General features: G+C 56.1%; 1 protein-coding gene across 1 annotated transcript; it reads left to right on the top strand.

The window, feature by feature from the left end:
- Positions 1 to 1262: 1262 nt before the first annotated feature.
- CSK (C-terminal Src kinase) lies at positions 1263 to 6343 on the top strand. Its single transcript, XM_026451121.1, has 11 exons — positions 1263 to 1674; positions 1977 to 2090; positions 2188 to 2300; positions 2635 to 2854; positions 3792 to 3885; positions 4063 to 4128; positions 4207 to 4306; positions 4396 to 4486; positions 4913 to 4986; positions 5086 to 5281; positions 5389 to 6343. The coding sequence occupies exons 1-11, from the start codon at positions 1660 to 1662 to the stop codon at positions 5656 to 5658; spliced, it is 1353 nt and encodes a 450-aa protein (XP_026306906.1). The 5' UTR covers positions 1263 to 1659; the 3' UTR covers positions 5659 to 6343.
- Positions 6344 to 11247: the final 4904 nt, after the last annotated feature.

The following is an 11247-nucleotide window of genomic DNA, read 5'->3' as shown; positions in this document are numbered from 1 at the left end:
GGAGTCTCGCTCTGTCGCCCAGGCTGGAGTGCAGTGGCCGGATCTCAGCTCACTGCAAGCTCCACCTCCCGGGTTTACGCCATTCTCCTGCCTCAGCCTCCCGAGTAGCTGGGACTACAGGTGCCCGCCATCTCGCCCGGCTAGTTTTTTGTATTTTTTAGTAGAGACGGGGTTTCACCACGTTAGCCAGGATGGTCTCGATCTCCTGACCTCGTGGTCCGCCCATCTTGGCCTCCCAAAGTGCTAGGATTACAGTATTTATTTATTTAGAGGCAGGATCTCGCTCTGTCACCCAGGCTGAAGTGCAGTGGTGTGACCTTGGCTCACTGTAGCTTTGACCTCCCCAGGCTCAAGCGATCCTCCCATCTCAGCCTCCTGAGTAGCTGGCACTAAAAGCACGCAGCACCGCCCTCAGCTAATTTTTGTATCTTTAGTAGAGACTGGGTTTCACCATGTTGCCCAGACTGGTCTTGAACTCCAGGGTTTAAGCCATCTGTCTGCCTCAGCTTCCCAAAGTGCTGAGATTACAGGTGTGAGCCACTGTGCCTGGCCATCATTATGTTTTGGAATTTATCAGGATTGGCCAGGCACGGTGACTCATACCTGTAATCCCAGCATTTTGGGAGGCTGAGGCGGGTGGATCACCTGAGGTCAGGAATTTGAGACCAGCCTGGCCAACATGGCAAAACCCCATCTCTACTAAAAATACAAAAATTAGCCGGGTGTGGTGGTATGTGCCTGTAATCTCAGCTACTCAGGAGGCTGAAGCAGGAGAATAACTTGAACTCAGGAGGTGGAGGTTGCAGTGAGCCGAAATTGTGCTACTGTACTCCAGCCTGGGCGACAGAGCCAGACTCCATCTCAGAAAAAAAAAAAAAAGCAAGGAAAAGAAATTCATCAGGGTTATTTAATGGTTGGAGTTTGTGTTGGAGTTTATTTGATGGTTGGAGTTTGCTGCCGTTCGTAGTCCCTTTTGTGAATATGCCACTGTTTATCCATTTTCCTCTGGATCGGCATCTGGGCAGCTCCCAGTTTGAGGTTTATTACTAAGCATGCCGCTTGTAGCCCTCCTATGTCTGTCTAAGTAGACACATGCCCTGTGTCCTCTTGGTGTATACCTAGAAGTGGGGTTGGTATACATTTAGAGATGCCCAGGCAGGCTTTTGCAGGTGAAGGACCTGAGGGCCCACAGCATAAGGGACTTTCCCAGATCACACAGCCCCTTCTCAGAGCTGCCCCAGGGCCCTTTTCCCCACAGAACAGTAGCTGGAACTAGGTCTGGGGCTGATGGGGCCGATGGGCAGTTGGCTGTAGTCCTGCTAGCCCTCTAAGCCCCCTTGGCTCCTTTCTGTCAGTCTTGAAAGGGCCCCTGTGGCCTTAGGGTTGGTGGCCCCCTTTGTCCCTGGGGGTCCTCAGCCTTCATGCTCCTCTACCCAGTACCGTCAGCCTGCCAGGACTGGAGAGAATGGCCCGTGTGTCAAATTCCAGCGCAGGATGCTCTTGGCACCTGTTTACGCCCAGTGAGGAGCCAGATCTCAGCATTTGGGGGGCATTTCTTCACACCCCTCCTCATTCTTCATGCTCTTCCCCACAGGTCTAATGGTACCAAGTGACGGGTCGGCTTTACTGTGACTCGGGGACGCCAGAGCTCCTGAGAAGATGTCAGCAATACAGGTACCACAAGGGTGAGGGTCTGGGACATGCAAGCATTCCCACCAGCCCTGGCGGGGTGCTTGGTGGAGGAGAGAGGATGCAGCTTAGATCAACCCACTCCCCTTTTTCCCAGCACTCAGTCAGACATAGGCCAGGGGAAGTGGAGGAGTCTCAACAGAAAGGGACCCAGGGCTCGTTCTCTGGGCAGAGCACCTCACCCAGGCTCACAGAGGCCAGCTTAGAGGCTGTGACCACGAGGGTGTCCGGGCAGGTGGCTGGAGGGGTCCCAGGCTGCACCTGCCCACCTGTCACCTGTCCTGCAGGCCGTGTGGCCATCCGGTACAGAATGTATTGCCAAGTACAACTTCCACGGCACCGCCGAGCAAGACCTGCCTTTCTGCAAAGGAGACGTGCTCACCATTGTGGCCGTCACCAAGGTAATCAGGTGGCGCCCACCCCACCCTCCCACTGCTGGGCCTTCCCTCTGCAGGGGGAGGTGGGCCTGAGAGCATGTCTGGGCTGCCCTCTCCCCAGGACCCCAACTGGTACAAAGCCAAAAACAAGGTGGGCCGTGAGGGCATCATCCCAGCCAACTACGTCCAGAAGCGGGAGGGCGTGAAGGCGGGTACCAAACTCAGCCTCATGCCGTGAGTACTACAAGGAGGGGTTGGGGAGGGAAGGGGCCCTGGTCCTCCTGGAGAAGCATCAGGAACAAGCAGGAAGGCCAGAGTGAGGGGCTGGGGTGTTGGGGAGGGCTTCAGGAGGGAGGTATAGGGCACGGGTGCGGGACCTCACAGAGCAGGGCTGGGAGCAGAGGCAGGAGGGTGTCGAAGAAGGGACAGGGAGCAGAAGAGGAGGGCCTCAAATGCCTGACTGAGCGAGTGTGAGCCACGGGTGCCAAGCAGAGGGAAACCCTTCAGAAAGGGGAGCCAGGGTCAGTACCTTTGGGCCACCGTGACCTCCGGCCCTGCTGCTCCCCAGTTGGTTTCACGGCAAGATCACACGGGAGCAGGCTGAGCGGCTTCTGTACCCGCCGGAGACAGGCCTGTTCCTGGTGCGGGAGAGCACCAACTACCCCGGGGACTACACGCTGTGCGTGAGCTGCGACGGCAAGGTGGAGCACTACCGCATCATGTACCACGCCAGCAAGCTCAGCATCGACGAGGAGGTGTACTTTGAGAACCTCATGCAGCTGGTGGAGGTGAGCTGGGGGGTATCCGTGGGTCCTCGCTCCCACCCTCACACACCCTAAACCCATCTGGGGCCTTTGCACATAGCCCTGGCTTCTAGCTGCAGCCCCACTGCTTCTGCCTGGTGACCAGGCATGTGGGGCAACTTCTGTGAGCCCTCGTTTCCTCACACCTTGGTGGAGCAGCTGCTGTGTGCCAGGACTCACCTCTGACCCCACAGTGCCACCCCGAGGAGGGGAGCCTTATCCTCATTTTATAGACCAGGAGTCGACGGTTCAGAGCAGTTAGGGGACCCACCTGAGGTCACACAGCTGTAATTTGGTGCCAGGGCTGGATTCTGAGTCTGTCTGATCCCAGAGCTAACTTTCCTCCAGCCACTCACAGACCTGCATGCCCAGAAGTGTGTGCAGAAGCATGAGCCATGTGCCTTGATCGCCAGGGCCCCTGAGGCTCTCGCACCTGCATGGACATGCCCATGGGTCCCTGCAGCTTCCTAGGCCCGCTCTGCCAGTCCTGGCCAGGCCACACCTGGCATCCGGTAGCCACAGGCAGCCTCCCGTGTCCCTCTGTATTTACTCTCATCTCCCTCCCCTGCTGGACTGGCTTGGCCTGTGGCAGGTGAGGGTGGGGTCCTGGGCACTCCTGGCTAGAGGCTGGTGTCAGGACCTAGCCATAGGTTGCCCTCTGCATTGGATACCGGTGGGGTCCAGAGTGGTAGCAACAGCTGAGTGTCCAGCAGCCACGTGTAGGGTGGCATGAGAAATGGGCCATACGTCATAATCCGGGACTTCCCTAACCCCTGCCCTACCAGAAATGGGGAGCCCTCCCCACTCAGTGACTCCAGGCTGGGCGGGGCCGGCCTCTGCCGCCCCCTGGTGGTCAGGCCTGGACGGTGCATATGGGGCACCTTGGGCTGTCTCTGAGCACCCTGCCCCCGACACCCTGCAGCACTACACCTCAGACGCAGATGGACTCTGTACGCGCCTCATTAAACCAAAGGTCATGGAGGGCACGGTGGCAGCCCAGGATGAGTTCTACCGCAGTGAGTGCACCCCACCCCAGACCCCTTGCCCACCCACCTCCTCCCACGCAGGCTTCCTGGCACTGCCCCCCTCCAGGAACCTCCAGAGAACCCCATGTGCTTGATAGTCCAGTCAGCCTCTGTCATCCCAGCCATGTCCCTAGCAGCCTCCAGGCCCTCACTGGCCCCTCCCCACAGGTGGCTGGGCCCTGAACATGAAGGAGCTGAAGCTACTGCAGACCATTGGGAAGGGGGAGTTCGGAGGTGAGCTGGGCCGGGCTGCCTGAGGGGGGGCGCCAAGGGACTCAGAACTTGGGAACAAGCCGACCTCTCTGCCCCCAGACGTGATGCTGGGCGATTACCGAGGGAACAAAGTCGCTGTCAAGTGCATTAAGAACGACGCCACCGCTCAGGCCTTCCTGGCTGAAGCCTCAGTCATGACGTGAGTGGGGGCGGGGTAGGGGGGAGGTTGGCCTAGGCTAGGAGTGAGGCTCCGGCTTCCCCTTTCTGACCACTCTCGTCCTGCCCCAGGCAACTGCGGCATAGCAACCTGGTGCAGCTCCTGGGCGTGATCGTGGAGGAGAAGGGCGGGCTCTACATCGTCACTGAGTACATGGCCAAGGTGGGAACCTGCTGAGACCCGGCACTCGGACTTTCCAACTGCCCCGAAACCCCCACTGTGCTCTGGGGCCCCTGTTCCCTCGGTCCCCCGACCCCAAGTGAGCTTTGGGGTCACCAGGCCTGGGCTTTTGTCCTGGTTTAGTATTTATTGACTATAAGCTTGGACAAATCATGTCACCTCCAAGCCTCAGCATCACATCTGGAAAATGGAGATAATAACAGCTTATCCCAGAGGTTTGTGAGAGTCAAGGGATAAGGCGTGAATAACACAGAGCAGTGTCCAGCACGGATGTCCTGGCCCCTCCCCACTCCTTCCCTGTCTCACACCTCATTGGAGTGTCAACACCCACTGGGCCCCAGCCTGCTGTGTGAGAGGGCTGCAGGGCACATCTGACCTCTGGGCCTGGTCTGTCCTTCCTTCCCCCAGGGGAGCCTCGTGGACTACCTGCGGTCTCGGGGTCGGTCAGTGTTGGGCGGAGACTGTCTCCTCAAGTTCTCGCTGTGAGTGAAGCAGCCTCTTGGATGGGTAGGGTTTGAGGGGTAGCCTGCCCTGCTATGGGGGTCCCAGTCTGAGGGGACGTGTACCTGGCCTACCCCCAGAGATGTCTGCGAGGCCATGGAATACCTGGAGGGCAACAACTTCGTGCATCGAGACCTGGCTGCCCGCAACGTGCTGGTGTCTGAGGACAACGTGGCCAAGGTCAGCGACTTTGGTCTCACCAAGGAGGCATCCAGCACCCAGGACACGGGCAAGCTGCCAGTCAAGTGGACAGCCCCTGAGGCCCTGAGAGAGAAGGTGGGGCAGGCCTCCCCTGGGGCCTACAGAGGTGGGCAGGAGTCCTGGGTCACTCCCCACCCCTCGAGTCCCGGGATCTGACGCTGCTTTTTCCATCCACATGGCAGAAATTCTCCACTAAGTCTGACGTGTGGAGTTTCGGAATCCTTCTCTGGGAAATCTACTCCTTTGGGCGAGTGCCTTATCCAAGAATTCCCCTGAAGGACGTCGTCCCTCGGGTGGAGAAGGGCTACAAGATGGATGCCCCCGATGGCTGCCCGCCCGCAGTCTATGAGGTCATGAAGAACTGCTGGCACCTGGACGCCGCCATGCGGCCATCCTTCCTACAGCTCCGAGAGCAGCTTGAGCACATCAAAACCCATGAGCTGCACCTGTGACGGCTGGCCTCCGCCCGGGTCGTGGGCCTGTGGGGACTGAACCTGGAAGATCATGGACCTGGTGCCCCTGCTCACTGGGCCCGAGCCTGAACTGAGCCCCAGCGGGCTGGTGGGCCTTTTTCCTGCGTCCCAGCCTGCATCCCTCTGGCCCTGTCTCTCTTGGACCCACGTGTGGGGCCTGGGGAGCCCACTGAGGGGCCAGGGAGGAAGGAGGCCACGGAGCGGGAGGCAGCGCCCCACCACGTCGGGCTTCCTTGGCCTCCCGCCGCTCGCCTTCTTAAGAGTTTTATTCCTTTCCTTTTTTGAGATTTTTTTTCCGTGTGTTTATTTTTTATTATTTTTCAAGATAAGGAGAAAGAAAGTACCCAGCAAATGGGCATTTTACAAGAAGTACGAATCTTATTTTTCCTGTCCTGCCCGTGAGGGTGGGGGGGACCGGGCCCCTCTCTAGGGACCCCTCGCCCCAGCCTCATTCCCCATTCCGTGTCCCATGTCCCGTGTCTCCTCGGTCGCCCCGTGTTTGCGCTTGACCATGTTGCACTGTTTGCATGCGCCCGAGGCAGACGTCTGTCAGGGGCTTGGATTTCGTGTGCCGCTGCCACCCGCCCACCCGCCTTGTGAGATGGAATCGTAATAAACCACGCCATGAGGACACCGCCGCCCGCCTCGGCGCTTCCTCCACCGAGCCTGCCTGTCCTGCCCGGTCGTCCCTCCCATGCCATCTTGTCCATCCCCCTGTCTCTGTGAGTGGGGCTGGGTGGGGAGCATGGCCAGGGGATGTAGCCGCCGCTTTGTGTCAGCTGCACGAGTGAGTGTCCTGTGTTTGCCCTCGGGGAAGTGCTCACCACCCGCCCCACTGTCCAGCTACCGCCGAGCCCGGCTCTGGAGCCCCATCCACAGGATGCTGCCTGGGGGTTCCAGCTGCCTCCCCTGGTGTGTTGTTCAAGCCTGCAGCACAAGGAGGGCTAGAGCCAGGGATGGGAGGGAGCCCAGGCCTGCACAAATGGGAACGGGATTCTAGTCAAGCCCCCTGTGCGAGAGAGAGAAAAAGCAATGGTGGGCCCGGTGGGCTTCCTCTGGTAGGAAGAGAAGTGTCTCATGCCTGAGAAGATGCTGACCTGGAGGGGGACAAGAAAGCTCCTGGTGGTTCTCCAGTTTTACCCACGATGTCACAGCTTTGCCCTGTCCCCACCCCTGCCATGTGCCAGGCCTGATGTCATACCAGACTTGGCAGGGGCTGAGGATGCAGGGCAGAGGGGAAATCTCGGCACCTTCCAGTCAGGGGGACACCCTCCCCCCAACCCCACCTTGTCAGGGCACATACAGGGAATGTGGACCAGCTATGAGATTTTCTCCCCTCCCTCAGGTTGTCCGGGGGCAGTGGTCAGTACAGAACCTCTGAAGGTGTGAGGAGGCTTCATGTATTCCCTGAGGCAGGCAGGTGGGGTGTTCCCCTTGTCCTGTTGTGGCCCTGACCCTTCCTCTACCAGCCAACAGGACCTGAAATCCAGGGAGGTCTGACTTTGAAGTCTCCCTTGTGTCTGTTCCTCAGCCCCGCTGTAGTTCCATCCACCATGATCTCTCCTGGCCCAGTGCAACAGCCTCCTTGCCACCTCCACTCCATCTTCTCTGCACACTGCCAGACTAATTTTTCTAAAACGACACCATTCATTCAACAACAAATATTTGAATACCTACCGTTTGCTAGGACTGGGGTTCATCAGTAAGCAAAACACACCCTGTGGAGTCCACAGTTGGGAAGACAATCAAATAGTCACATATAGGCGGTGACAAACTTAAGTGCTACATGAGGAACACAAAACATGGGAATCTTTGTAGATCAGGGAGGGCTTCTGGAAAGAAGCAGCATTTAAGCTGAGATCTGAAGTGGAATGAACAGGTTGTACGGCAGGAGTTAGCAGCATTCCAGGAAGAGATGCTGAGACTGGAGGGAGGCCAGCCTTGTCAGATCTCCAAGAAGGTGGGTGAGGATGTACAAACAGCCAGGCCTGAGAGGTGAGACTGTGGCTGTGGCAAAGACTTGGCTTTTATCAAACAGAATAATGGGAAGCCAACGACGAGTTTCATCAGGAAGGTGACATGTCAGATAATCTTTTTTTTTTTTTTGAAATGAAGTCTCACTCTGTCACCTAGGCTGGAGTGCAGTGGTGCCATCTCAGCTCACTGCAACCTCCATCTCCTAGGTTCAAGTGATTGTCCTACCTCAGCCTCCCAAGTTACTGGGATTACAACAGGCATGTGCCACCACACCTGGCTAATTTTTGTATTTTTAGTGGAAACGGGGTTTCACCGTGTTGCCCAGGCTGGTCTCAAACTCCTGACCTCAAGTCATCCACCACCTCAGCCTCCCAAAGTGCTGGGATTACAGGCGTGAGCCACTGCACGCGGCCCAGATATGTGTTTTTGAAACCACCCTAGCTACTGGTAGAGGAGTTTCAGGGAGTACAGTGAGGACTGGTCCAGATGAGAGACGGTCTCCAGAGAGATTTAGCTCCAGAGCTAAAATTGACTGAACTTGGCTGTGGATTCAGTGTGAGGGTGGAGGAGCAGGAGGGGCCACAGCAAGGCCTGACTGAGCAGAACGGATGCAGGGAGGGCAGCAGGGGGCATCCGCTGAGCAAGGACGGGAGACTCATGCTTAGGAGGGAGCATCACGAGCTCTGTTAAGGGCATGTTAAGGTTTTTGTTATTTTGATATAGGGTCTTGTTCTGTCACCCAGGCTGGAGTCCAATGGTGCAAACACAGCTCCCTACGGCCTTGACCTCCCAGGCTGAAGCAGTCCTCCTGCCTCAGCCTCTCAAGTAGCTGGGACTACAAGTGCATGCCACCATGATCGGCTGATTTTTAAATTTTTTGTAGAGACAAGGTCTCCCTATGTTGCCTAGGCTAGCCTTGAACTCCTGGGCTCAAACAGTCCTCCTGCCTCAGCCTCCCAAGGTGTTGGGATTACAGGCGTGAGCCACCACACCCAGCCACACATTGAGTTTTAAGTGAAGCTTTGAAACTGCGAAGAAGCCGAGCGCGGTGGCTCACGCCTGTAATCCCAACACTTCGGGAGGCCAAGGCCAGTGGATCACTTGAGGTCAGGAGTTAGAGACCAGCCTGACCAACATGGTGAAACCTCATCTCTACTAAAAATATAAAATTAGTCAGGGGCAGTGGTGCACACCTGTAATCCCACCTACCCAGGAGGCTGAGGCAGGAGAATTGCTTGAACTCGGGAGGCAGAAGTTGCAGTGAGCCGAGATCATGCCTCTGCACTCCAGCCTGGGCAACAAGACCGAAAGTGCATCTCAAAAAAAAAAAAGTCAAGAAGAGGAGGTTGACCACGCAAGTGCCATGTCATCAAAGCCAAGGGAAAAGAACTTCAAGAGGAGGAAGCCACCAGGGTCCCCGCCTCCCAGAAGGCACAGAGATGAAGGCTGAGTCTGCCACCTGGTTTTGTTTTATTTATTTATTTATTTATTTATGAAACGGAGTCTCACTCTGTCGCCAAAGCTGGAGAGCACTGGCACAATCTCAGCTCAGCTCACTGCAACCTCTGCCTCCTGGATTCAAGCAATTCTCCTGCCTCAGCCTCCCGAGTAGCTGGGATTACAGGTGCCCGCCACCACGCCCGGCTAATTTTTGCATTTTTAGTAGAGACAGGGTTTCACCATGTTGGCCATGCTGATCTTGAACTCCTGACCTCAGTGATTCATCCACCTCGGCCTCCCAAAGTGCTGGGGTTACAGGCATGAGCCACTGCGCCCGGCCAAACTGCCCCTTGGGTTTATCCACAACGCCTGTGTTGATAAGGGATGATTCCACAGTGACTAGAGAAGGGTGTGAGCAACGCAAGAGGTGGACAGTCTGAGAAATGAAGTTGTAATAAGGAGATGAGAGAGGAAGAGTGATAGAAGGATGTGGTAGATTTAGTTTTTTTCTTTTCTTTCTTTCTTTTTTTTTTTTTTTTTTTAGATGGGGTCTCCATCTTTCGCCCCCGCTGGAGTGCAGTGGTGCCATCTCAGCTCACTGCAACCTCTGCCTCCCAGGTTCAAGTGATTCTCCTGCCTCAACTTCCTGAGTAGCTGGGACTACAGGTGCCTGCCACCACACCCAGCTAATTTTTGTATTTTTAGTAGAGACGGGGTTTCAGTATGTTGGCCAAGCTGGTCTTGATCTCTTGACCTCCCAAAGTGCTGGGATTATAGGCACGAGCCACCGCCCCCGGCTGGTAGATTTAAGACAGCAGAGTCTTGAGCAAATTTGGCTGCCAAAGGGAAGGACATTGACCTTCAAGTCGTACTGAGTACTGAGAGTGAGGCAAGAGATATAGACAGGAGGGGTGGTATATAGATGGTAGAGCCTTCCTTAGAGCAGTGGGTGGGTGGTCGGAACCCAGAACTTGGGGGAACCAGCCTGAGATGGGAGAGGGATAGTCCCTCCGAAAGTGCAGAGAAGGAGAGAGACTCAGGCAGTGGTGCACTGGTGAATGTTTAATATCCAAATCTAGGACACGGGCTGGGTGGGGTAGCTCTGATTTATAGCATTTGCTGATATCTGTGGAGTTAATACTCTCACTGTGGTCAATTTCAAGCTACCAACCTGACTTCACTGAATACAGCGGGGGATGGAGATTCCAGCACTCAGCTCTCACAGCTGGTCTAAGCTAGCCAGGGTTCAGAAACCTACAGTGAAGCCCGTGGCTATAGGATCACAACAGGGGCCAGCCAAGCAACACAAGAGAGATGGGCCAGGCATAAAACAAACGGGAGTGAAAGGACAGGGCTCAGCCAGTGGGACCCTGAGGGTTGCAGGCCCAGGTGGCTGGATGTTCCCATTCATCTTTCCTTTTTTTTTTTTTTTTGAGATGGAGTCTAGCTCTGTCACCTAGGCTGGAATGCAGTGGCATGATCTCGGCTCAGTACAACCTCTGCCTCCTGGGTTCAAGTGATTCTCGTGTCTCAGCCTCCCCAGTAGCTGGGATTACAGGTGGGATTACCACCACACCTGGCTAATTTTTGTATTTTTAGTAGAGAGGGGGTTTTGCTATATTGGCCAGGCTGGTCTCGAACTCCTGACCTCAAGTGATCTGCCCGCCTCAGCCTCCCAAAGTACTAGGATTATGGGTGTGAGCCATTGCACCCAGCCTCTCTGTTTCTACTTGTTTTTTTCCTCTTTCTTTTTTCTCATCTCTCCCTTCTCTGCTCTGGCCACCGAATCTCTGCTCTGGCCACCGGATCACAGATGAGCAAGACATAGATCCTACTCTTAAGGAGCTTGTGAACTGATGGGGAGCCTTCTCAGGACTCAGTCTGCTGTCTGGAAAAGTGGGGGAATACCTGCTACCAGCACCCCACCAATGGGGCAGAGGCGGTGGGAAGTGCAGGGAGGCTTCTCAGACACTCAAAGAACAGGCAGGGATAGCAAGGGCCTTCCTGGCAAAGGAAGGACACTGCCCGGCCAAAGGTGTGAGGTGGTGAGGTGTGACAGCAAACTGACCAGCTTGCTGGGGCTCAGATGCCAAGGGGTGTGGCTTGGGAGTCAGTGAGTCTGAAGCCAAAGCAGGGGCCTGGACCTCACCT

The sequence above is a fragment of the Piliocolobus tephrosceles genome, unplaced genomic scaffold, assembly GCF_002776525.5.
Source record: "Piliocolobus tephrosceles isolate RC106 unplaced genomic scaffold, ASM277652v3 unscaffolded_27584, whole genome shotgun sequence".
NCBI classification, from domain to species: domain Eukaryota; kingdom Metazoa; phylum Chordata; class Mammalia; order Primates; family Cercopithecidae; genus Piliocolobus; species Piliocolobus tephrosceles.
The sequence above is the reverse complement of the archived record's forward strand: the minus strand, read 5'-3'. Positions and strand labels throughout refer to the sequence as shown.

Excerpts from the sequence above, each read along its gene's own strand:
- CSK (XM_026451121.1), top strand. Across the intron at positions 3,886-4,062 it reads CCAGGATGAGTTCTACCGCA|GTGGCTGGGCCCTGAACATG; the intron begins GTGAGTGCACCC and ends CCCTCCCCACAG. Across the intron at positions 4,487-4,912 it reads TCACTGAGTACATGGCCAAG|GGGAGCCTCGTGGACTACCT; the intron begins GTGGGAACCTGC and ends TCCTTCCCCCAG.